General features: G+C 41.2%; 1 protein-coding gene across 6 annotated transcripts in view; it reads right to left on the bottom strand.

The window, feature by feature from the left end:
- Positions 1 to 13,524: 13,524 nt before the first annotated feature.
- Positions 13,525 to 26,969, bottom strand: part of ATE1 (arginyltransferase 1) — a 163,849-nt gene continuing 150,404 nt past the window's right edge. For all 6 annotated transcript variants that reach the window (XM_081221003.1, XM_081221005.1, XM_081221004.1 and 3 more), the window contains one exon: positions 13,525 to 16,862. In XM_081221003.1, coding sequence (XP_081077129.1) covers positions 16,684 to 16,862 — 179 coding nt within the window. In that variant the 3' untranslated portion in view covers positions 13,525 to 16,683. The remainder of the gene's footprint in view (positions 16,863 to 26,969) is intronic.

The raw sequence follows: 26,969 nt of genomic DNA, 5'->3' as shown, positions 1-26,969 counted from the left end.
AATATCGAGAACTTTTTCATCTTTCGAAACTGAAACGGTACCCACAAAGCCACGACTCCCCATTTCCCCCTCCCCCCAGCTCCTGGCAACTAACATTCTACTCTCGGACTTCCAGAATTTGACTTCCAGACGTACACACAGAATCAAACAGTATTTGTCTTTTTGTGACAGGCCTGTTTCACTCAACATAATATCCTTAAGGTTCATTCATGTTGCAACATGTGTCAGAATTTCCTTCCTTCCTTTTTAAGGTTGAATAATATTCCACTGTATGTATTCATATTTTTTTCATCCATTCATCTAGGCTGCCCTCACCCTCTGGCTATTGTGAATAATGCCATAAACTTGGGTGCACACCTATCTCTTTGAGATCCTGCTTTCAATCTTTTGGATATATAGCCAGGAGTGGAATTGCTGGGTTATATGGTAATTCTATTTTTTTTTTTTTTTTTTTTTTTTTTTTTTGCTGTACGCGGGCCTCTCACTGCTGTGGCCTCTCCCGTTGCGGAGCACAGGCTCCGGACACACAGGCTCCGCGGCCATGGCTCGCGGGCCCAGCCGCTCCGCGGCACGTGGGATCTTCCGGGATCGGGGCGCGAACCCGTGTCCCCTGCATCGGCAGGCGGACTCTCAACCACTGCGCCACCAGGGAAGCCCGGTAATTCTATTTTAAACGTTTTGAAGAACCACCATACTGTTCTCCATCACTGCACCACTCCCACCGACAGTGCACAAGTGCTCCCATTTCTCCACAATCCTTGCCAACACTTGTTGTTTTCTGGTTTTTTGATAGCAGCCATCCTAACGGGTGTGAGGTTAAAAATTTAAGGTGAGCATTTAATTGTACAATAAGAGGTCAACTCAGTCAAAGAAATATCAGGAATCAATGAAAAGGCATGGAAGGCATTATCTTATTTCAGGAAGAAATGTCCTTTGCCTGTTATTTAGCAAGACATCAGTAGGACTGGGGAGACTGAAGCCAGCCGGCCAGCCCAGTAAGGAGCCTACGGCACTAGATGAGCTGAGGGCAAACTTAACCAGTGTCAAGGGAACGGGAGGATAAAGATGTTAGAACTACACTGGAGTTGGAACTGACGGTGGTTTTCAAGTGTTTCCACGCCGGACGCAAAAGAGGGGAGTCGATGACAGGTCACTGAGGCGGCAAGGTGGACTACGGGGGAACTGACGCCATTCGTGGGCCCAGAGGGAAGAAGCGGGAGCTGGTGGTGGAGGACCAAGTGACACTGGAAGAGCTCAAGTATGGTGGCGTTAGCAAGTGGAGCTGGGGGCAGAGGAGAGGATGACAGGTAACCCCACGAGCATGGATGGCACCACTGGAGGAGACAGAAACCGGGGGCTGTTGCCGGAATAAAGGAGTAGTTAGTTATTAAGCTGTCCCACAGGGTGTGTACCGACAACTCCTTCACCCTAAACGGGGCCAAAAACCTTCCCCAACTTTGGCCGAAACGTTCCAGCGAAGGCCTGTATACCGAGAGGCTGCGGTCCTGGGCGGGTCCATGAGCAGGTGTCACCCTCCCCCGACCCCCGTCTCCCGGTCACGGTGGGGGGGGGGGGACTCACAGCTCTTCATCGTGCAAGATGAAATCTGCTTGTCACAGGGGCGCTGCAGACCAGAGCACTTCTCAGAACAGCAGTGGGAATCCCCTGCCTCTGCTAGAGGGTCAGTCACAGCTCCTGACCGCGGGGGACACGCAAAGCCCTGCACCTTCTCTGACAGCGGAGCCACGATGACAGGTCCTGTGGGTGAGGTGTAAGAAAATATGAAGACTATTTGCAGAGTTGGAAATACAAGCTACCTTCGATGCAGACAACATTTTGTCAACTGCATATGGAAGCAGCCATTCTCCCACAGAATACACTTTGGTGACAAAGTCAGTGTTTTTCAGCCATAGCAGGGAGGAAAGAACACGGTGGAGAGAATGATTCAAGTCCTGAGCATTCTGCCTTCTATAGACCTGTCGACAGTTGACATTTCAGCTGCAGTAACTACCCTCGACCTGCACACATAATGAGTATTTGCAAGGTGTGCGTGCGTGTGTGTGTGTGTGTGTGTGTGTGTGAATACATCTATGTGAGCTTGCACGCAATGGGGACACATTTGGTTTTCATTGTCCCTGATTGGCTCTAGGAGCAGTAAAAGATCCCCTTTCCCCCAGAGTCGGGATCAGGGCAGCCCAGACATTTTCCAAGCGTGGCATGTGGTTTCAGTCGCTTGTCTCTTATTAAAGGCTGTGGGAGCTGTGTGAGGGTCTGGAACGTGTGGTCCCACATCTCCCTGAGGAAATGGGGTGCGAGTACCAGATTTCGTAGCCAGGACAACATCCAACAAGGTGTCTAATTCCAGACCGGGCCCCCGGAGTCTTGATGTTGGTGCCTTCCTAGATTACCCATGCCCCCGAGACCTTGCATTAGATCCATTCGATTTTGTATCTACTGGGAGCACATAAAAGAGGTGAGTGCGGTGTGGGCAGAGCATCTGTCTGGTATCTTAGAGCTGCTGGGCCCTTCTGGGTGGGAGACAGAGGGCCTCAACCAAACAGATGCAGGGACGGTTAAGGCCCGGGCAGCAGACAAAAGTCACCTTACACATAAGAAAGGTGTAGGTGGGGACTTTCCACTTTTGCTCTTACAAAGGGGAGGAAAAAAACCCAAAGCCACAATTTAAATAAAATGGATATTTGCTTTCTCTTTATCATTTAAGACAGGAACCAGTCACCTTGATTATCATGTTTCCATACTTCTAGAAGAAGAAAAAATGATCTAAAATGGATAACCATATATATTCTCAAAGAAAATTACTATGAAGTGACCTTAGCTGAGAATGCCTATATTTTTAACAGCAGGTATATGTATAATTTCAGATTTCCCCTAGTCCTTTCTCATTTTTGTCTTTTTTCCTCTGGCAAATCCTATTTGTTGGCCATGCCATCACCCAGTTTCGTCCTCCGGGGCTTGTTCATGTCGGGGTCTCTGCCTTTCTTCCCGGCCGCCCCCTCACACTGGGTGCTCCCTATAGGAGAGGCTCAGGATTCTTGAATATTCCAAACTAGGCCTCCTGGTAAAAACAACAAGCCAATTTAGCTGATGGTAAGAGAGAATCTGGGCTTGCGGGTTGTGCACGGGGGGGCTCCGTTTCTATCCTGGGAGACGAGGACGTGGCTTCCTCTCCTCTCTGCCAGGGAGACTCCTCACAGGCCATCCGTCCGTCCAGCCATGGCCACTCTCACCTCACTGAAAGTGACCCCTGAGGCTTGCCAACAATGGCACGTCCGAGTCCGCCTGTCGTGAGATGTCCCCTCGGCCTGTCCAGCTGTAGCGCCATGACTTTCTTTCAAGTTCTCTGTATTTCAGCAGAATTAAACTGCATGCTGCTCCCACACAGGCCCTGTATTTCTGCCTCCACACGGGATCTTAAACCATTCCTTCTGCTGGGACCACCTTGATCTTCCTTTCCTAAAATCGACAGTAGGGCAGAGATCAACTCTCCCAAGAAACCACTCTGATTGCTTCGGTTTTCTTCCTAAGGACACCCACTGGATTTCACCTGTGCTCTCAGTCCGGTTTACTTTCCATCTCCTGGTTTGGAGTCTACCCTCCGAGACGCAACTGTCCCACCTCTGAATCCCTATGAACTCCAGGTGTGCATGTGGTCACACTTTCAGACACTCAACACACGGTCAACTGAAAGAAGCATGCACAGTTGTGAGAGTTGTGGGTGAAGTTTTATCTGGGGCAAAATGAGGACGACAGCCCGGGAGCCAGCCTCTCAGAGAGCTCCGAGGAACTGCTCCGAAGAGGTGGCGGAAGGTCAGTGTTACATATGATTTCAGTGAAGGGGGTGCGTGCAGTCAAGCACACGCCTCAGCAGAAGGCCGCTGCTGGGCACGAGGAGCAGATGTCTCCGTTCATGATCTTAGTGCTTTTCTAGATCTGAGGAGATGCAGGACATGGGCTCATAAAACCTCCTCCGGAAAATCTCTCTCTGAAGCCCTGTTCTGCCAGTTTTCCCCAGAGCACAGAGGGCCTCATTCCTGATCTCCGCCCTGAACTCCTCTCAGGGGGTGTGGAAGGTCAGCGACGGCAGTGGCTAGTGACCTTGTAGAGGCAGATGGCGAGTGACAATTTTTTGTCCACAACACATTTATTGTCACTACTTCAAAAATGCCTTCCCAGGCTTCCCTGGTGGTGCAGTGGTTGAGAGTCCGCCTGCCGATGCAGGGGACACGGGTTCGTGCCCCGGTCCAGGAAGATCCCACATGCCGCGGAGCGGCTGGGCCCGTGAGCCATGGCCGCTGAGCCTGCGCATCTGGAGCCTGTGCTCCGCAACGGGAGAGGCCACAACAGTGAGAGGCCCGCGTACCGCAAAAAAAAAAAAAAAAAAAAAAGGCCTTCCCTAACCACCCCATTTAAAGTGGCCTTTTGTACAACTGGGCACAATACAGCAATCTTGTCTACTTGTTTACCTGTAAATTATCTGTCTCCCTCCCTAGACTGTAATTCCAGGAAGATGGGCACTCCCTCTGTCTTGTTCACTCAGTGGCAAGCACAGCACCTGGCAGAGAACAGGTGCTCAGGTAGCTGTTGGATGGATGTATCCGTCAAGAGGTGAACGAATGAAGTATAGGTATGTGATGTGGGTTTTGCACTGGGCTTTCCAAGAGCAAGCAGGTTGAGAGCCCCGGGCCTCCAGGAGAGATGCTGCTTTGCAGGTCCAGGACGCGCTGGGCCGCTTGCCCTGGAAGCGCTTCTCCTGGCCAGCCAGGCGTAACGCACATGTTCTGCTGGTGGGAGACGTGGTGATTCTCTACACATGGCACTGTGCATGAGTCTCTTGAGCAGCTCATGGTCCAAATGCCTTGAGCAACATGCCTCACATGGTTGGGCCTGTCCTTGAAGGTCTCATGAGCTTCAAGGAAAAGCAGCACCTCATAAAATTGGGAAGAGTTCATGAATTTAAGACCAAGTAAAGTAAATAGCAATGAAATCTTCACAAGTTATGTTTAGCTGCACTTCAGCACCCCTACCCGAATGCAATGGAGGAATCCATGGATGAGTGAGACCCTAAAGAGAAGGAGACGTATTACAAGTGTCACCTGGATGGTGGTGAGAACTCTTTTCTGTACTTGCAGAGCTTTGTTTGCAAGGTTTTTCTCCTTTCAGCATCTCAATTAGGTGCAAGGACTCCTCCCACGGTGAAGAGGGTTCAGCATGTGTAAAAATGCCTTTGTGTCCATTGCAAGAATGTCTTCCCACATGCAAAGTGAATTTAAGAGGAAAAGACCAAATTAAATAGGGATTACACTGATCTCCTTTAAGAATTTTCAACTCACATTGTGCACTCTGGTTTTTTTTTTTTTGGTGTGCAAGCTCTAAACCAAAACAGGCCTGCCCCCAAGGACTGGGATCCACGTGCCCATTAGGCCAGGAATTCATTACACAAAGCAACCATTCTACCAACAGCCAAATGTGCCCTCATGTGCCCTTCCCTGCTGAGGCATGTCAACCCCTAGTTGTTCACGGGGTCCTCTGTGCAGTCCTTTCTCTCACTGTTCATGTGTTAAGAGTCTGCAAAGTTTCATATGGTCCACCTTGGACTTGCTTCTTGGAAGGGCTTCCTGCCCATTTCCACCCTGTGCTGGGAAACTAACTCTGAGAGGCAGACCCCGCCTGACATCCTGGAGGCTGGGTCTCAGCAGCCCCATCGCCTGACGTCCTGGAGGCTGGGTCTCAGCAGCCCCATCGCCTGACGTCCTGGAGGCTGGGTCTCAGCAGCCCCATCGCCTGACGTCCTGGAGGCTGGGTCTCAGCAGCCCCACGACACCAGCACACGTTCTCCGGGGAGGTTTCCCCAACGAGGCCAGTCTTTTGCTGCCTCTACCGAGAGCCACGTGCATCATTCCTAGGGCCCCAGTTGTGTTGGCTTTCTTGAGCCTTAAGAAATAATTGCTAAACGAAGATGGAATTCAGACATTGTAGACAAGGCACCCATGAGGAGGTACCACGTGATCTGGACCTTGAAGATCTGAATGTGTGTCGCTGGAAGGGGTTGGCCATGACTGGTGAGGGAGCAGACCCAGCGATCAAGGCACCGGAAGAAAAGAGTTGGGACTGGAGCTGATGGAAGGGGGATGCAGGAGGAAAGGCTGAGAAGTCGGGGCACACAGGTGGGGCAGCTTAGGCTTCAGCTGGCAGGGAATGAGGCACTGTCTGACGTGGGACCAGGAGGGCTGGATCAGAGGGGCGCTGCGTGGGGCAGTTAAACTGACTGGAGGAAGCCAGGCGGAGACTGGCTGAAAGGCTTTTGCAGTAATGCAGATAAGAGGTACTGAGGGCCTGCACTAGTCCCGTGAGGCTGGAAACACGGAGGATAACACAGGAGAGATTAGGATACTGCGTCAGGCCTGGGGGTCGTGTAACTACATCATTAACCAATATAAAATGCTGTGTATATGCAGTTTCCCTCCTCACAATCGCCTTAGTTGCAGAAGGAACAATTCAAAGACATCCCAAATCTGAAAAAAAAATCACAGATATGGGAAGCATAATTTATATCAAAAACACTGGCCCTCGTGGACCAAAAAAGAAGTTCACCTTTCCATGTATAATCAGAAGGAAAAAAAAAAAAAAAAGAACAAAGGAAAAGGCAAGGAAGTTTCTTTCTGCCCCCTGGTGGCTTTTGGAAAACTTAACAGAAAGGGCAGAAAGGAAAGGGGACCAATTTCTCCACTTGGCGCTCAGTGTCAACTGTGCAAACAGCACCCTAAATAAGAACAAAGACGTTTCAGTCCTTTAGACACTTCAGACCTTCCCAACACAGCTCACTTCCTGCCTGAGGTTGGTGCGTTGGGGTGGGACCACCGCCAGCATCCTCTGGTAAGTGCGAGCAGGTGCTCTGACCACCTCCCGGTTGGATGGGAGATTCGGCCATTGAGATGATGAGATGCTGACCCTGCTTCCACTGGGGCTCTCGGAGCAGTTGCTAGAACGTGACCTGCGAGCAGAGCGTTTCTGACAAAGCCCAGGAAACAGCTTGGCTGGCCTCCGTGTCAAGCCGTGCTGGCCCAGGGGCTGGGCACCCGGCTCCGCATACGGCAGAATCCGCTCTTAATTAGGCTGGAGAAAATTACCATTAATATAGAAATACTTTTTTAGGGGGAAAAAGCTAACAAATCGATTTCTGAGTCTCATCTCACTATTCCCCCCTCAGGCAGCATTCCACGGTCCTACACAATGTCACCACTTTTCCATCCTAAAAAATGTGCTTTTGATTTCCCGACCCATCTGATGATGTTCTTCGGCTAACCTGTGGCTCTGTGCAAAGCTAATTTTAAGGTGTAACGCCTCCTCCCAAATTTGCCTTCAGGCACAGAATCATGCAGGAGAAGGAGGAAGAAAAGCAGGAGCGGTTGGGGGCGCGATGAAAACAGCCCGGTCATTATCAGTTAGACTGTAACTGGATATGGCAGCCCGCTGTGTGGAGCGATCAGGGGAGCCCACGAAATGCTGCTGGTTTTCCAGATATCCTGTTGTTTAGTTTTGTCTCTAACAAAACAAACAAAAATGCGCATAATTGTACCAGGCCTCAAAACCCATTTTATTCTCCCATTATACCAAGGAAATCTTGAATAGTGGCGCCACTGGAGTGAGGCTCTCTCCGTGGGTTCCTATGAATAATTGTTGATCCACATTCTATTAGAGAAAGGCAGCCATTAGAAAGTTTTCACTCTCCTAACATTAGAGTATCCCTTGAACAGGCGTTTTAAATGGATTCTAATTCCACGGTCTTGAAGACCTGCTCCAATATTGTGAATCTGGCAGATAACTGTAATTTACCCGGTAATAGCATCTTTTTTATTGCTTTAAAACAATTTTGAATAGAAATATTTTAAATGGATTCTACATTTTCCTATATTAGAGTATAATGAATGTCTTTTAACCAATTCCTTGACAAATTCAGCATTGCCATTACCAATGTCAACTACAACTGGCCTGAAACTCTGTGTGCCCAGGGTCTGTTGAGATGTTTAGGGTTTTCTGCCTTGTATTAGTAGGGTTTACTCTTTCTTTTTTTTTTTAACATTTTGTTAAAACTTTATTTCTATTACCTTTCTTTTTGGTGACATCTGCTTTGGGCAAGGTGTGGTGGGCTGAAGAACAGTGGGGCAGAGAGGCAGTGTGCTTAGGCTTCTACGCAGGCCCCAATTCACGCTCCTGATGAGGAGGCTGAGCTCTGCTGACCTTAGGGCTTTGCCCAAGGTCACACAATTAGTAAGTGATCCTGGGACTTGAGCCGGCTTGCCTGTAGAGTCCAGGTTCCCTGCACTATTTTTTTTTTTTTAACTATTAAGGCTTATAAAAGGATCCAGTCGCTAGTGGACTGTGGTCAGAAGGTTGCTCTAGGTCTGATATCAGCACCTCCCCACCCCTGGTCCACCTTCCCTCCTCAAGCCCAGTCTCCCTTGTCCATGGGGGCTGTGCTGAATGTCGGCCGCACATACAGCAAGATGATGTGCCTCCTTCCATTCACATGTCATTTCCAGATTGCTTTATCCTTTTACTTTAGCACCAAAATTTTCTTCTCCTTATACCACACGGCCCAAGTGGCTTTCCTATGAGTAAGGCATGAACTTTAGCACCTGGATTCAAGCCCATTTTAGCTGCTAAGAGGCAAGTTTGTTTCTTTCCTCTTTTTTTTAACCTTACATTTTGATTCTCATGTATGTTCCCGATGGGGAAGTGGCTAGATAAGCGACCTGCAAATAAGCAAGGCCCACGACTCATCATCACTCACCGATAATGCTGACATGTAACAGTTTCCATAGCTTCACAGAGGCAGTGAAGGCTAATAGAAATGAATAAAGCACTTGGTATAATAAGCTCAAACTGTTCTCCAGATTTTTTTTCTCTAGACTTGGTTCCTTTATTTCCAAACTTTCCCAACAGAACCTTTGGTGACATTATCAGATATGTTAATGACCTCAAGCAGGAACCACCAGCTGTCGTAGATGCAGCTTGGCCACGCACGGATGTTTTTCTGGCCTTCTTAATAAATCAGCGTATGGAAGAGTATTAGGTAAATCATGGTGGTTCTCAAGAATAGGCAGAAAACCAGGGAGACTAGAGACAGTAATTCTTCATTTCTGTAGACATCATCCCTCACACTGTGTGGAGCTCCCAGTGGCCAGTGACCAACCTTGGAGGCTCCTTTGATCTCCCAACACTGCCAGCTCTGCTCACGGGGGTCTGCAAGCAGTTTTGGTGAAGTGCCTCCAAACTAACTTCTCCGTATCTAAGTAACGTGCCTCTACTGAAATTCCTAAAGAGCTTCATGTTGAGAACATTAACACACAGTTTTAGCTAGAAGTAGGCTGTACTAGGGAAAAAAACAGTAATCAAAATTACCCTTAAATATATAATAAAGGAATAAAAAAATCTTTAAAAAGCAGAGCTGTAAATCAATGTAATCTGTCTTCTGAGTCCACTTATGCACGTGAGGTAACCACCAGCTGTAGATTAAACAGTATAAGAGAGATGATGTGATGAGCATTTATTTTTCCCACTTTCCTTTTGCAAAGTTAGTCACTGCATAATTTTTTGGTAGACTGCTTTTGGGGGATGCATTTAGATCCTTTTATTACTATAGATTCAGACTTTGACAAATTTATAAATTTTTTCTATTTGATCAAAATTAACATGTAACTAGAACAATGAGAAAGATGCAATATAAAAATGGAAATAATAAAATAGCAGGAATCCTGTATATTTCTAAATTAATCTTCCATTCAAATTGTTCTTAAAGAAACACTATCTCTGTACATAGTTTAAATCATGACATGGCAGGTAACTTAGGAAACTGACACAGCCCCAGGCTAATGAGATACCACAAATTCATACATATGCATAGATGCATATAAATCAAAGATGGAATAGATTGCACAATGGAAATTAACAGAAACCAGAAAGTGTCAAAATAAGTTGCCCCAAATGTTTTGCTGTAGCAGTTCCATGGTGTTTTGCCATACAGAAACCTTAAAAAATCATCAAATCATGACATAGTTTTAAAAATCGCCTTACTGCAGCACTGTCCAATAGAACTTGCTACAATGGTGAAGGGGTCTGTATCTGCACTGTCCAACATGGCAGCTCCTCTGGGTGGTATTGTGTCCTCCCACCCAAAGGATATGTTCAAGTCCTAACCCCAGTGCCTGTGAATGTGACCTTATTTGGAGTTAGGGTCTCTGCAGATGTATTAAGATGGGGTCATACTGGGTTAGGGTGGGCCCTAAATCCAATATGACTGAGTCCTGAAAGATGAGAAGACACAGAGAAACATACACAGAGGGAAGATGACCACGTGAACACGAAAGCAGGAACTGGGACGCAGCTGCCAGCCAGAAACACCCAGGATTGCTGGAAGGGGCAGGGAAAGATTCTCCCTGGATCCATCAGAGGGAGCATGGTCCTGCCAAACCTTGATTTGGGACTTTAGATTACAAAACTGCATGGAAATAAATTCTTGTTGTCTTAAGACATTCAGGTTGTGGTAACCTGTTACAGAAGCCCCAGGAAACTAATACGACAGCTGGGGCCACATGTGGCTGCTGGGCATTTGAAATGTGGCTAGTGAGGCTGAGGGACTAAATTTTAATTTTAATTAATTAAATAGACACATGTGGCTACAGGCTGTTATTGGACAGAGCAGCTTTATCAGTTTGTATGACTTCTACAACAGTCTTTTTTTTTTTAAGATTTTTTTGATGTGGACCATTTTTAAAGTCTTTATTGAATCTGTTACAATATTGCTTCTGTTTTATGTTTTGGTTTTTTGGCCCCGCAGCATGTGGGATCTTAGCTCCCCGACCAGGGATCGAACTCGCACCCCCTGCATTGGAAGGCGAAGTCTTAACCACTGGACCACCGGGGAAGTCCCTACAACAGTCTTATATATCCAAACCCTTTATCAAATTGACCCTTTGAATGAAAACTGAGAATAAATCATACTATCACCAGCATGCTTTAATTAAGTACACTCTCTCTCACTGTATGTGTGTGTATGTATTACAGAAAAACCCGAACTTTTTGGCCGACCCAATATATATACATAAATATATACATACACACACACACACATGCACACACATACAATCTTTGCTTTAATGGTCAATAAAGTAACATCAGTAACAGTTAGCTTCCAACTTACAATCTGACCATCTCTCAATATTTTAAAATGAGCTGGAAAAATGCATACAACTGTCCACATACAACTGAGCCAAGAGCCTTAAGCACTGAATCCACAAACCTAAAATGCTGTTTTTCTTGTTTCATGATCAAAAAGCTCCATTAGTTGAGAGATGCTATTCAGACTCACTGAATACTGAATTAACAAAGTGATGAATTGGACTTCATGAAGTATTCATGAGTTCTCATTTAATGCTAATTAAAAAAAGGCCTATGTTAAATGATTTTAAGACCCTGGCAGAGACTGACAAAAGCATGAAAAATTAAGGTTCAGGGGAAAGTGTGATCCACAATCACAGAGTTGAATCATGCAAGCTGGGAGAACAATATTTACACCGTTCTGGTATAATCGCTCTAGCCGGCAACTTATAAATGATAAATAAATGTTTTAAAACCACTTTCTGCATACTGACTTCAATAAAATTGTAATGATGAAAGAAACGAAGATATTTGTGGTCATTGCTAACAGTCTGCTTTATACCTGCCAGACAAGTGAGGGATATCTTCCTCTGCCTCCAAGGTGGCTGAAACATTTACTTCTGAGTGCCATATTAACAGGTAATTAACTATTAAAAATCACACGTGCCACATAACATTAAGATGTGCTATGCTATGGCTTTTTTGTTTTGTTTTGTTTAAAAAAAAAAACAACAGCACCTCTATTTGGAATTGCTTCTTCATATTGCAGGTGAAGAGATGTGACGAGGAAACCAAGCTATACAAATCTGCAAGCTACTTTGGAGGTCTAAAAGAATAAAAGTTTGGCATGCAAAACATATTCAGCAACTTTAATTTTTGGTCTAACTGCAACAGTTAATTGGAAAATATTTTCTGGATAGGACTGAAGACACCAACTTGACACTAACTGGATATGAAAAATGCAGTTTTACTTAGAATTAACTCTTAAACAGCCAACATACTTTTAAACGTAAAAAACTGAGCTAAATTAAAAATACTGGTATGGTTATCCACCCTTTCCAGGTACGCATTTTAAAGACCTCTGTTCTACAAAGAATCAATGAATCAGAACCTTAACTGGTTTTAAAAATAACTTTAAGCTTTTAAATAAGACATTTTCTAACTGGAAATTTTAGAGGTGTGCCAACTGTAAAAACAATAGTGTAGGTCTCCCAGAAAATATTTAGTTGAGGGACAATGAGAGGAGGGGCACTAAGTTTTAAAAGCCACACATTTTCTGAAACTTCAAGTAAGGAGAAAATTCCTATTGTCCAGTGAAAGGCAAAGGGAATCAGGCAATGAGGAATAAGAACAATGTTGCCAAGTGTTACAAAGAACTGAGAAAAACAATTAATGCCGATCAATTACAACTCCTGTCATCCATAAGATGGGACTAAAGTCTTAAACCTCCTGTCTCAAAAGAGTATAGACACAGTGGAATAGTATACGGCCATTTAAATGATTATTCTTCCAATCTATTTTCATTTTCACAGTAAATTAAGATGTTCAAAAAATAGATGAAAAAATTATGAAATATACATGGCATAATTTATTTCAAAATAAAACATATACATAAATATAAGTAGAAAAAAGCTTGAAAGGACATACACCAAAGTGTGAACGACAGCAGTAACAGTTAGTGACAGGACTGTACGTGATTGTTATTTTCTCTGGTATACTTTTCTATACTGTCTAAATGTCTTCTGGTGAACACTACCCATTTCAAACAAGAAAAACAATAAAGCTATTTCCATTCTGGAAAAAATATCAGTGGGATTTATAAGTAATATTCAAATCACTTGGGAAACAGGATTCATTTTATCATAAACCCACCAGGATCCCCTTAACTGTAAAAAGACAAAACACTTCCAAATGTATTCTAGAAATATGCTGTGGACTCTTGAGAAGGATGAAAGTACACTTTGCTTTGTGAGATATTTATGAAAATTTCTCTGAAAACTAAACTTTTAAAGAAAAATTATACTTGAGTTTGCTACTGAAATATTATTTCGAGTCCCTCTGGGTAAAAGAATGCCTATTCCCTAATTTATCTTGTGAAAAATTAGGGAATAGACATTCTTTTACCCAAAGGTAATACTTTACTTTTATTTATTCCTGAGAAAGAAATCCATCATGCTTTGATTTAGGTAACTAAGTGATCTGGGATTCCAATTACTGCAAATTAAACACTGTCATTCACATAGCCAGTGGCGACCTCGGCTTCCTGCATACTCACTGCAGGTGAAATGTGCCAAGAATTCGAAAGATGGACACGTCGGCCTTTAAGTAATGACCACCAACAGCCGCTGCAGACAGGGAGTTTTATTTTTTCCATTCAAGTTTTATCAAATGGACTGTTCAAAAAGCACATACAAGAGCAAAAAATATCACATGCAAAAATCAAACGTGTTTTGTCTTACAGTCACTGGTTTTCTTTTGGAAAATAATCCACATTTGAGTAACGAGCCTAATTCAAACATTTCCCAATTGTTTCCACTTTGTTTCCTTCTTTAAAGTGAGCAAGAGTAGATACATTTTAAGTAGCTGATCATCATCTTTCTCATCTTTATTCTACTGAAATAATATAAAGCTTACCAAATGAAACCATACACTGTCCAGAAATCTGAAAAGGTTCATTTACATAATAAATTCCAAAACATAAGAAATCATATACAACTGATATTTTGAAAAATGGATAAAATTAGAATAAGCTATCTGAAAGCAAACATAAACAGTAATAATTTCTTATCTAAATAATTTTAATCAAATGAATAATATATTCATCTGGTAATAGCTTCTATTTTTCAGAATATAAAGAAAGTGCTCAGATTACATTTAAAAAAAAAACAAGATAACAAAAATCTCACAGAACTGAAATAATTTAAATAAAGATGACAGCATGGGGAATCTCTATTACATTTTTGCCCCCAAGACAGGGAGGCAGGCATAAATCTATCTGAAATCAGAAAGGGACCACAGCACTAAGATTGTAAATGCAAAGCGTCCAGCCTTGAAAAGATATAAACTATCTTTGAAAGGTTCTCATGCATCCTTCTTTAGATGAAAGCCATTAATGTAAAATCAGATTTCTCAGCTAGACTGCTTGTCACCTGACCGAGCCAAGTCACTTTCCTTGACTGTCCTTTTCTAGCTCACTATCAACATTCACTCAGCAGGGCTCAGAAGAACAAATAACCGTCTTTAGAAGACACTTTGTTCATTAGGATCAACACACTGTCTACTCTCAGAAAAATAACACACGAAAATAGCAACGCGAGTAGAAGAATCTTCATCCCCACCTCTCTCTGGAGCTTCAATGGAGCCAACCTAGAATGCCACGCACAGGGAGAGCACCACGGTTCCAGGTAGGGGGCTTAATCCTTTTCCTCTGAAGGAATCCTAAACTGAACTCTTCAGAAAAACACCAGAGTTGCGGTAAGAAGTAAGATTCAAGCTTTCTCTTCATCTGATACTTGAGTTGTGATCTTAATGAATTCCATTCTACATACTAAGACGAAAGTTGGTATAACACACCTGATGACATCAACCTGAACATTCCAATGCCAAGGGTACCAGGTATGGACCTACCCTACTTATTTTAATAATACTGAGATTACTCACAACGCTTCTGAAGTCCTATTCTGAAATTTCTTTCAACTCAATAGGATTTCAGGTCATTCTTACTTTCTTATTTATGCTTTTCTTAATGTTTAGCTGCTTAAAGTATCATTTTCATAAATCATTAAAAAATTAAGCTATCTTCACTTTAGAGGGAAATATTTTTTTATATGTTCTACAGATTCTGAAGGCAGTTCTAAATAAGAGTCTATCAAATGCTCTTGGGAGACTATTTTGAAGGACAAAATTCCAGAGAATGCAAAATCCATGCCATCACTACTCTATCCCCAGCTAGCTAAGTACCTGCTCATGGTAGGTGCTACACACATACACACACTCTCTCTCTCTGAATGAATAAATACAATTTATTTGGATGTTGACCTTCTAGATAGATATCTGATTTTTAAAACCATTGTTTTATGATCCTTCCTTTTATTCTAGCTAGCTGAAATTATTTTCTAATGTTTTATACCTAAACTCAGTGAATTTAAGAGAAAAGTTTAAAAATCAGTAGTGGGATTCAAGCCACTAAGATTTATAACACGTTTTTTAAAAAGATCAATCAACAGAAAATGAGAAAGTGGGCAAAATGAGAAATGAAAAGGACTCAGTGGCCAAGCAGGTGGCAGCACGTGGTGGTCAGCTGAGAAAGAGCAAGGAGAGTAAGCCTCCTCTGTCCCTCCCCGCCTCCAGCACAGCTCGACTCGCCTGCCCCCCTCCCACCTCCTGGCACAGCGCCTGCCACCTTGAAGGTGGGGGACAAGGGACATCTGCTGAATGAATGATGAACCAACTAAGAGAAGGGAGAGGGAAAGAAGGACCTGCCTCTGCTGCAGACTAGTAAGTGTGGTGTCTCCTCTCTGGCCCCCAAATCAAAGGGCAAGAACCGGGTGGTTTCGCCTCCTGCCCGGGAACAGAGGTCAAGATGATTCCTACTTCACTTAAAAGCAGTTTGTGGCACAGCTATAAAAGTAGTCAGATAGAAACTAATTTTTAATCAGTAACCAAAAATAAGTGTCCTGAGTTCTAAGGAAATAAAAATTAGTCTATATTTACCTTAGATGGGGCTTAGGTCAAGGCAGGAGCCAACAACTTTCTAAAAAAAACTGCACTTCTTAGATTTTGAGAAATAATGCGAAGTATCCCAGTTTTGACAATATAATATATAGCTACAGTAATCACTTATTTTATTGTCCAAACTGGGATATTTTGGAGAGTAAAAGGGAGCATGAGTAATAATTATTCTAGGAATAATAACTGTGCCAAGACAGCAGACACGAATAGGACTGTCCTGGGTAAAGAGACATCCGACGTTAACACAACAAACATCCTTTTTTGGAAGTTTGTACTATTTCCTTTTTTTTCAAGTTTTCTATTAAACTACCTAATATAACATTCGGCAGTAATGTAATATTGAACAGAGTAACAGCTCAGTTTTGTTGCCTGGAGAAGACATTTTCTAAGTGATGACAAAGAATTCCCACTTCTTCCCCACACCTAAGGTCTTTCAGCATAAACTAATGTTTTAAATGGCTCTGAGGAAACAGTTTGTTTTAATATTAACAAGAGAAGTTTACCGTCTCTTGTTCATAAAATAGACTTCTGAAATGATAAACCCCAATTATGAGTCTCGGTCATAACATATTTTATAAATCTTTATATTAACCATGAGATTCTCACAAATACATTGCCACAAAATATTTTAGAAAAGCGATATACCAATCAAAATTAAGAAGTCTCATCTGCGGATGGTTACAGAGTTTCCCCCGGGTAATGAACTTGCACTGCGGCACACATCAGCAGCACAACGCTGGCAGGAATGCCGGGCAGAGCGGCGAACGAGCTGATTCAGCTTCTGAAGAGCAGCATCCGCTCGGAGCACGCCTGCCCCACCAGGCTTGCGTACTGCAGCACGGCGGCCTCCTCGCTCGGGTCTCTCTGTTGCTTCTTATACACACCGTAAGGCATTATGGCCTTCTTGTAAAACACCTGCAGGCGGTCCGGTTCCTTACTGCGACCTTCATCCACTGCAGTAACAAAAAATATGGATTAAAAACAGCACCTATCAAACCACTTTTCATTTCCTAATTTAAGAATGTTTAACCGAAGTATAAAAATTATGTATTATGCATTAAGATGTCTTCTCTGAGCAGTATGTTCAAATGAGGGTGTGCAGTATTAAGACTAACTTGAGTATGTTAATAAATAACAAATGCCTTGCTGAAAGACAGTAAATTCCCTCCACTAAGAGAGCTGAAACATCAGGGAGAGGCAAGGAATTGTATGCAATTTTTCAAATGGCTTTCAATGTCCTTATTATTTTCTCATACACGATGAAGTTTACAGCTCTCCAGCATCTTTCCTGAGTCTGATTTAAATTTATTTTGCCTCTCCCAGAGCCAACATTCACTGTGTGAAGTTTCCATCCCTGCAGTGAGGCTTTCTGCTGACTCAGCAGTCTGGGCTGACTTGAACTGGCCAGGTTGGGGCGATGGGCACTCGTGTTGTGCAGGCAGGAGGGCAGATGCTTGCAGCTTTCACGGAGACGGCCACTATCGGTTCTCCTCTTCTTCCATATAGAAGAACTCCTGGTTTTTAGCAGGGCATAGCATACTGTTTCTCAGCCTTCCTTGCAGCCGGGTGTGGTCCTGTGACCAAGTTCTGGCCAACAGGATACAAGCAAAGGGTTTTGTAGGGCAGCTGGCCCAGGGTCTTTGCCTCCTTCCGTTTTTTTTTTTTTTTTTTTCGCGGTACACGGGCCGCTCACTGCTGTGGCCTCTCCCGTTGCGGAGCACAGGCTCCGGACGCGCAGGCTCAGCAGCCATGGCCCACGGGCCCAGCCGCTCCACGGCACTTGGGATCTTCCCAGACCGGGGCACGAACCCGCGTCCCCTGCATCGGCAGGCGGACTCTCAACCACTGCGCCACCAGGGAAGCCCGCCTCCTTCCTTTTTTAGCCCTTCCTTCATTCTGCTGCTTAGAGCATAAATATCACAGTAGGAGCTCTAACCTCTGTCTTGCAGCTTTCTCTCGGTTCAGCAAAAACAAAAGCTAGAAGGAACCTGGGTACCTGAGAACTTCGTGGAACAAAATGGCCATTCCAGCCCTGGACTGCCTCTGTCTAGAATTCTACATAAAACAGGAAAAAACTACCTTAAGACAAATTATTTTAGGTTTCTATTATTGGCAGTTGCTCTTAATCCTAACTAATACAGAAAACAATGTTAACAGCATCTACTAAAATGGTTTTTTTTTAAATCATTGACTCAGCAAGACCAGTTCTCAGAATCATCCCACAGCTGACTAAATATGAGAATCATCTGAAGAGTTTTTAAAAAAATACCAAAGCCTGGATCCTATTCCCAGAGATCCTGATTTAAAAACTTGTCTCAATGGAACCTGAGCATCAGTAATTTCTTAAGCCTAAGAGGTGGATTGAGAACCACTGTCCTAGAAAAACACAGACACCAGTGTTTATATATATGTGTAAGGATATTTACAGCAGTACTCTGTAATACTAAAAAACTGGGATCAACATAAATGTCCATGAATGGAGAACTGGTTAATAAACATGTTAAGGTATATCCATACAGTAAAATGTTATACAGCTATTAAAAAGACAAAGGAAAATAGATTGTTAAGTGAAAAAAAAATAGGTTCAGTGTTAAAAGCCTAGTATATGCATAGAAAAAGATCTGGACAAACATACATTAACCTGTTAACAGTACTTATCTCTAACTGTTCCCTTTGCCTAGAACTACCCCAGCTTCTATTGGTTGCCATCCCTGGACCCTGAGCCCCTTTTCTCTTCAGCCCAGGGGTGGCAGTGGTTTCCTGATGTTGCTACTCTCTGGGTCACATCTCTGTGCTCCTGGCTCTCAGCAATACCACTGCCTGTTATCACCAATTCCGTGAATTAAATGTTCTCTGTTGTAAATACTTCAAGTGGCTTTGGTGTACCTGGTTGGACTTCAAAATATGTGTTGTTTCTTACAAATTACTTTATCCAACTGAAGCAGAAAATGCACATACTTCAAAACAACTAAATATTTAACATTTACTAGGTTACCACATCCCTTACCAGGGTAAGTGACAAGCAAAGGAAAAGGCAGGGACCTGGTTCCTGCTGTCAGTTTCAGACAGTTTAAAGCACGTGGATTGCAACACAGAACTCTTCATCACCTGGTTATAAATGCTACTAGTAGGAAAAGGTTAGATTCAATTATGCTTAGAAACTAATACAAATAGAAAACTAGTAAAGATCAGTAAGAAGAGCAAAGGAGAGAAGCAAGGACAGTGGCAAAATTGCACAAAACCGGCTAAATCTAAAACCCTGACTTTTTAAAATGGCATTTTAAAGCATGTCTATATTTAACTACACAGAATGATGTTTCACAGTTTAAACCTTTATCCTAAAATATTTTAGGACAGACATCCTTTAAAATTCAAATGAATGGAACACTCTAACAAATAAAAACTTAAGATTTGATATGCCATTATCTTATTTTATCTAGAATGAAATGCCACCCTCTAATTTTTATTCTTTTCTAGTATGACATATAAATATGAAAACAGAAGATTAGGAAAAACCCACCATTATGTATAATTTACATCAACTATTTTAGAGTGCACTCCTCTTAGAGAGTAGGAAATTTTGTATTGTTTCATTTGTCAAAAATATATTTCATTTCTATTTATTAAGATTACAGGAAAAGCTTTAAGATTCAACCACTGAAACACACACTAGCTTGTGATGCTGCTGAATCTATCGTTTAACTTATATATCTAATTTTCATAAAACTTCTAAATTAATTTATAGCATTTTTAGAGAACCCTATAGCAAAGAAATCAATCAAGTTCAATAGTTCTTTTTACTCCAAATACTTTTGAGGCCTTTGTTCTGGATTAAAGTAGTCAAATGCTTAATATACTCTAAAAGTAGATATCAACCAGCTGTTGATTTTTTAACATCACATGTAATTACCACAAAAAGTGGTAATAATGAATTGTAAAACCCTCTCCTCATTCCCTTCAATGTTAATATATCCAAGTCATCAGAGACACAAATATATTTGGTCTCAGTGCTCAAATACTTCGGAAGTTCTTGGCATTGTAGTTACTATTACTGCTGTTGTTTGTTTAATATTCCAAATGCTGTGTTCCTGACATTCTATCACCATTTCACCAGAAATACTGACACTTAATTGAAACTTTTAATAAATTTATTGAAATACAAATTAGTTTTCTTAATTGCCCCCAATTCTTAAATTTTCCCATTATCACACTTTGACTGTAAAAAAAAAGGCACTGAAACATCATAGAGATAAAAAGTAGCAATCAAGCATATCTTTCCCTCCCTAAAAACACTTAAATTGCAGCTCAAATTTGGAATGTAAACTTAGAATTCTGCCTACCCAAAGGTGCCAAAGTATCAATCTAAAACCGCCAATACTTTTGAAAAAGGAAACAGATCAACAAGACAGAGTGTAAGAGAAACAAAGAAAAGATACACTGTAAAATGTTTAAAACTTGATATTTCAATAACTTGAACTAACGTTAACATTTTCTAGGAATTAGTCATCAATGAAATTACTGAATACTCAATAAAATGCACATTCATTTCTTATTTTATATCTTTTTAAACCATAAAAGTAATGCTTTTTTAAGAACTCAAATAATACAGAAATAGAGTGAAGTCGGCCCCCACACACAATCCTCTCTCTGACCCCTCTCCCCCTTGCCTCCCCAAATGTCCATCTACGTTCTCAGTGTTCAACAATTCCATAAGATGCATTTAAAGATTTAAATACAGCTTCTTTTGGATTGCATTCCAGCCACATCTTATATTACGGCCAGAAAATCAAATCAATTACCCTTTCAATGGGTATTGTATTAACTTCAGAAACCAGTGACTATCATTATACAAACTACAGTTGTGTTTTCTGGGATTAGCAGTCTGCAGTTTCATAACCATTAATTTCATCTGCAATGAAGGCAGATTCTGATTCTTAGTAGAATCTATAAAATTAGTATTAAAATTTAAATTTACAACCTAAAACGAGGAAAATTCTACCAGACACTTAAAACACTGAAAATTAGTTGATTTATTTACTAAAGCTAAAAAAACAAAGCAAATATCCTCACAAAACCCTCCTGGAATCATGTGTGTTGCTTGCCTGATACATGTTATCAGCATTTGTAGACAAAAAGCTACATAGCTAAACCGATACAGCACAACAGGCCTCTTCTTGAGGGGATCTTGAAGATACTAGAAAAATAAAGCCATTTTGAGATGAAAGGCCATCTGTCATCTCATCTAAGGGAAACTGCCAGCTCGTTTTGAGATGTCTTAAAAAGGTCTGCCGACAAGAACTTCTTCCATCTTTCCTTTCTCTAACGTATCATCATTTAATTTCATAGAATAAACAACAAAGGCAATCGAGCAAACCCTTTTCTGAGATGAGCATTTGATCACTAGTGAAACAAATATGCTGTGAACTCTGTGATGTTTTACTCTTCAAGGAAAACTCTGGTGGGCAGCAACTGCTTGATTTCCCCCAGCTTTTTATTCACAGGAGGTGAACTGTACATCACCGGTGCTTTCAAAGGAAAAAGCCTAGAGATCAAAGCTTTACCTCTCCTTCTTACGGGGATTTAACTCATTCGTTATTCTTAAAGAGACTTTATAACTTCTAGGCTTTCCAGAAACTGATGAAACAGTCTGTTTTCTTAACTTCATTATTTATTGTTACAGCGTTGCAAGAACATGAAAACATAAACATAAAAACAAGTTACATACTTCTTACATACAGTTTCTCATAAAGATAGCTGTATAAATGGTAGACTCGGTAACATTAACGAAGCTAAATATCATTGGGCAAAATGGGGATATAATGGAATTTGAAAATTTGAACAAATAAATACATGATGGAACCCAACTATGAAACCAAACTCAACTCTGGCAAGTTCAAAGCCAAACATGATTTAGAACACTGTAAAGTGACAAGAGGTATTAACAAATGTTTTAATTGCCATGGGGGAGTGTTTGGGGAAGGTGGAGAGAATCTGAGAGGAAGCTTTTAGTATGGGAGAGCAAAGGGCAAGGCAAGGGAATACACAGCAGTTGTGACAGAAATTAACTGAGCTCAATCAGTGAAGTCTTCAAGCCCACTTGGTGGGAGACTCAAAAATCGACTTGGGAATCCCTCAGGGAGAAGTACACATTTTCATATTCTGTAAGGAATACTGTTAGCTAGTCATTTCACTCAGAATATTTTTTTGGTAAAAATGAAAACTAAGAAAACAAATCTAAACTTAGCTTATTTGTGAAAGAATATGCAACAACAGCTTTACAGCAACAATTCTCACACCATACAATTCACCCATTTAGAGTGTACGAATCTATGGTTGCTAGTGTAGTCACAGAGGTGGGTAATCATCACAACAATCAATTTTAGAGTGTTTTCAGCAACCCAGAAAGAAGCCCCATACCTATTAGCAGTCACTTCCCACTGTCCCGAACTTTCTTAGCCCTAAGCAATACCAATCTCTCTATAGAATCAGATAATATGTGATCTTTTGTGACTGATTTATTTAGCACAATGTTTTCGAGGCTCATCCACATTACAGCAGGCATCAGCACTTCACTCCTTTTTATTGCCAAATCATATACTATTTATTGTAGGGATACACAGTAGTTCCCCCCACCCCCGTCTTATCTGCAGTTTTGCTTTCCTCGGTTTCAATTACCCGTGGTCAACCTCAGTCTGAAAATATTAAATGGATAATTCCAGAAATAATTCATAAGTTTTAAAGGGTGCACTCCTTTGAGTAGTGTGATGAAATCTCGCACCACCCCACCCCATCCCTCAGATCATCCCCTTTGTCCACTGTATCCCACCTGTTAGTCATTTAGTAGCCATCTTGGTTATCAAGTCAACTGTCATAGTATCACAGTGCTTGTGTTCAAGCAACCCTTACTTTACTCAATAATGGCTCCAAGTGCAAGGGTAGTGATGTTGGCAATTCAGATATTCTCTTACTGTGCCTAATTTGTAAATTAAACTTTATCATAGGTATGTATATAGGAAAAAACATAGTATATAGGGTTCAGTATATCCATGGTTTCAGGCATCCACTGGAGGTCTTAGAACATATCCCCTGAGGGTTAAGGGGGAACTACTGTATCAATTTTTATTTATCCATTCAGCAGTTGATGGACATATGGGTTATTTACTTTTAAACTACTATAAATAATGCTGTTATGGACATTTGTGTACAAGTTTCTGTGTTTTCATTTCTCTTGGATGTATACCTATAAGTGAAATTACTGGGTCCTATGAGAACTCTCTGTTGAACCTATTGAAGAACTGCCAGACGTTTTCCAAAGTGGCTGAACCATTTTACATTCCTACCAGCAGTGTATGAAAGTTCCAATTTCTTCACATCCTCATCAACACCCGTTTTTATCTGCTTTTCCTATTGTAGCCATCCTAGTGGGTATGACGTGGCATCTTACTGTGATTCTGATTTGCACTGGGTCAAAGCTAATGATGATGTTTCTTTTCATGTTCTTACTGGTCATTCATATATCCTCTTTCTATTCAAATCATTTGTCCATTTTTAAACTGGGCTTTTTATTGAGCTATAAGAGTTGTTTATATATTCTGGGTATTAGATCCTTATCAGATATATGATTTGCAAATACACCCTCCCATTCTATGCTGCCTTTTTTACTTTGTTGATGATGTCTTTGGAAGTATACAAGTTTTTAACTTTGATGAAGCCGAATTTATTATTTTTTTCTTTTGTTGCTTGTGCTTTTGGTGTCATATTTAAGAACCATCACCAAATCCATGGTCATGAAGATTTACTCCTATTTTTGTTCCCTAAGGGTTTTATGGTTTTAGCACTTACATTTGGATCCAATCCATTTTGAGTTTATTTTTGTATATCATGTGAAATAGGGAATCAACTTCATTCTTTTGCATGTGGATATCCAGTTGACCCAGAACCATTTGTTGAAAAGATTATTCTTTCGTCCACTCAACTGTCTCGGTTTCATTTTTGAAAATCAGTTGACCATAAATATGAGTTTCTTACTGGACTCCCAATTCTAGTCCACTAATACATATGTCTATCTATATGCCAGAACCACACAGTCTTTAACTCTATTCTTCTTTTTCAGGATTGTTTTGGCTATTCTGGGTTCCTTTAATTTTTTTTTTTTTTTTTTTTTTTTTTGCGGTACGCGGGCCTCTCACTGTTGGGGCCTCTCCCGTTGCGGAGCACAGGCTCTGGATGCGCAGGCTCAGCGGACATGGCTCACGGGCCCAGCCGCTCCACAGCATGTGGGATCTTTTCGGACCGGGGTACGAACCCATGTCCCCTGCATTGGCATGCGGACTCTCAACCACTGTGCCACCAGGGAAGCCCTGGGTTCCTTTAATTTTCATGTGACTTTTAGGATCAACAATCAATTTCTACAAAGAAGCCAGCTGTTATTTTAATAGGAATTGCATTTAATCTGTAGGTCAATTTGAAGACTTAACAATATTAAGTCTTCTGATCCATGAACATGGAATTTTCCCCCCCATTTATTTAGGTCTTCTGTAATTTCTTTCAACAATGTTTTGTATTTTACAGAATATAAATTTTTCATTGCGCTGCTAAATTTGTTCCTAACAATTCTTTTTGATGTTATTATAAATAAAATTGTTTACTTAATTTCATTTTTAGATGGTTTATTGCAAGTATACAGAAATAAAACTGAGTTTGGTGTGTTGATCTTTTATCCAGTAACCTTGCTGAATTCATTTATTAGTTCTGATAGTTTTTTAGTACAGTCTTTAGGATTCTCTATATACAAGATCATGTCATCTGCAAATAAAGATGGTTTTATGTCTTCCTTTCCAATCTGGATGCCTTTTATTTCATTTTCTTGCCTAACTGTCCTGGTGGAAATATCTTTTTAAAGGGAAAAAAACTACATAATGTTGTCAAACTCGTGATATGATGGTAATTAAAAAAACCTCTTGACTCCCAGAAATCATAATATAAAACTAATTCATCAAGATGATTCTTACCAGAAAGAACTCCAGATTAGTTCTGATGTTATGGCATCAAAGCCCTGTAAAAAGGTCACCAGAGGAAAACAGGATAATGCCAGACTCATAGTCTACAGCGTACAAAAATCACACCAACTTTACCTCCTGCCTCAGCTCACTGCCGTGAGGACTCTACTTAGATACTGGTTACTGGTTACCTAAGTAAAATGCTAACAGGAACCCCCTCCTGATGATGAATAAGGGTTGTATTCTTTCAGATTTCTACTCTATGTGTTTTGATCCTTAAATACACTCTTAAATACTTCCTTTTTTCACCACCAATGTTTACCCTAATAAAGGCTACACTTAAAAACTTGTAACAATATAATAAATGTAAATTGAAACATGTAAAACTTACCATTACAGAGTTTCTCAAAGACAAAGGAAGCTGGTTTGTGCAGCTGCTGGTGTGTGTAGGGGCTGGGGCCAAAGAGGCAGTCTGCGAGTCCAGAGCCGCCTAAGCCCTTCCTGGCTTGTGTGGTCAAGAGATTATTTACATACAAAGGAACTGATCATATAAATAAATATACTGAGAAAAATGGGAGCTGGATTTCTCTGTCAGAGAAGGGCTAGAAAGGGAGAAGACTAGAATAAGTTCTGCTGTGTTGGATCAGAATTGGAGGTACAGGTGAAAACTCATGGTGTTTATACACTGTATCGACATACAAATACACAAGTAGATATAAGTACGTGAGTGTATTTCCTAGATCTGTCTGTTGAGAGGGCTTGGAAGAAATGAAACCCCAGTAGCAATGAGCATACTTATTGCCCAGATCTTGTTTACGAAATATTACTCTCCACAAAAAGGAACTAGAGCTCCTTGGAGAAGTGCCTGAATGCAGAGCTGGGTCAGGGAAAGTACAAGATGAGCCTGGAATATTTTGTGCCAGAAAGTAAACGTGTAAAATATGTTGGAGATGTGTCAAAAGAATACAGGAGTCACCTTGAAAAGGTTGCTGCTGGCCAAGTCTGAGCCAATTTGAGCATTCAAAACAAATAATGAGAGTAATCGATTATATAATACATTGACCAAAATGTTAGGATTTCATGAGTCCACAATGACATAAACAAGCAAACGGAGAAGGGATGGCTCTTCCTTGTAGTAGAATACCAACTAAGAAAAGTAGAAGTAATGACTGAATGAGAAAAATCATTTGCCAGCTATCTCAGTAATAAATGATCCAAATAAGAATCATCAATGAAAGTAAAAATTAATAGATATGTCTGATAAAGGTATTTACATTGTCCCAAAGTATCTCCCTACAAAATATTTACTTACTAACATATACAAAATACTTATTAACTTTACAGCAGTGACATCTGCATATCTCACTTTATGAAGTGATACAACTTCAAGTCCCCAGCAGTCAGATGAATCAACAGCGTGTGCCCCTCCTCAGATGTCGCAGTAAGAAAAGAACTCAGCATCATTTCCAGGGTATTCTTCCCAAAACTACATAGCCTGAATCTAGTTATGAAGAAACATTTGAGGAAAACAAATTAAGGGATATTCAACCAAGTAACTGGACCGTATTCTTCAAAAACGTCAAGGTAATGAAAAACCTGGAGTGCACTAAGGAACTGTTCCAGGGAAAAGGGGGCTAAAGAGACATGACAATAAATGCAACACATGATCCCAACCTGAACTCTGGATCAGAAAGAAAAGAAGGTAAAAGGAAAGTAGGTTTGTAAGTATGTGTGTGTGGTTTTGTGTCATAAAGGACATCACTGGAAAAATCTGTGGCATCTGAATAGGGTCCGTGGATTAGATGGTAGTAATATATCAATGCTACCTTCCTGGCTTTGATGGCTGTACTCTGATTATGTACAAAAGTGTTCCAGTTTTCAGGCAATACACACTGAAATATTTAAGGATAATGGCTCAATATATCTACAGCTTACCCTCAAATGGTTGAGAAAAAAATACAGAACAAAAGGGATGAAATGATTAGGCAAATGTGGAAATACATTAACAACTGGGGAATCTGGGTGAAGAATATGAACAAGTTCTTTGTATTAGTATTACAA

The sequence above is a fragment of the Mesoplodon bidens genome (assembly GCF_964165515.1).
Source record: "Mesoplodon bidens genome assembly, chromosome: 1".
In the NCBI taxonomy this organism is placed as follows: domain Eukaryota; kingdom Metazoa; phylum Chordata; class Mammalia; order Artiodactyla; family Ziphiidae; genus Mesoplodon; species Mesoplodon bidens.
The sequence above is the reverse complement of the archived record's forward strand: the minus strand, read 5'-3'. Positions and strand labels throughout refer to the sequence as shown.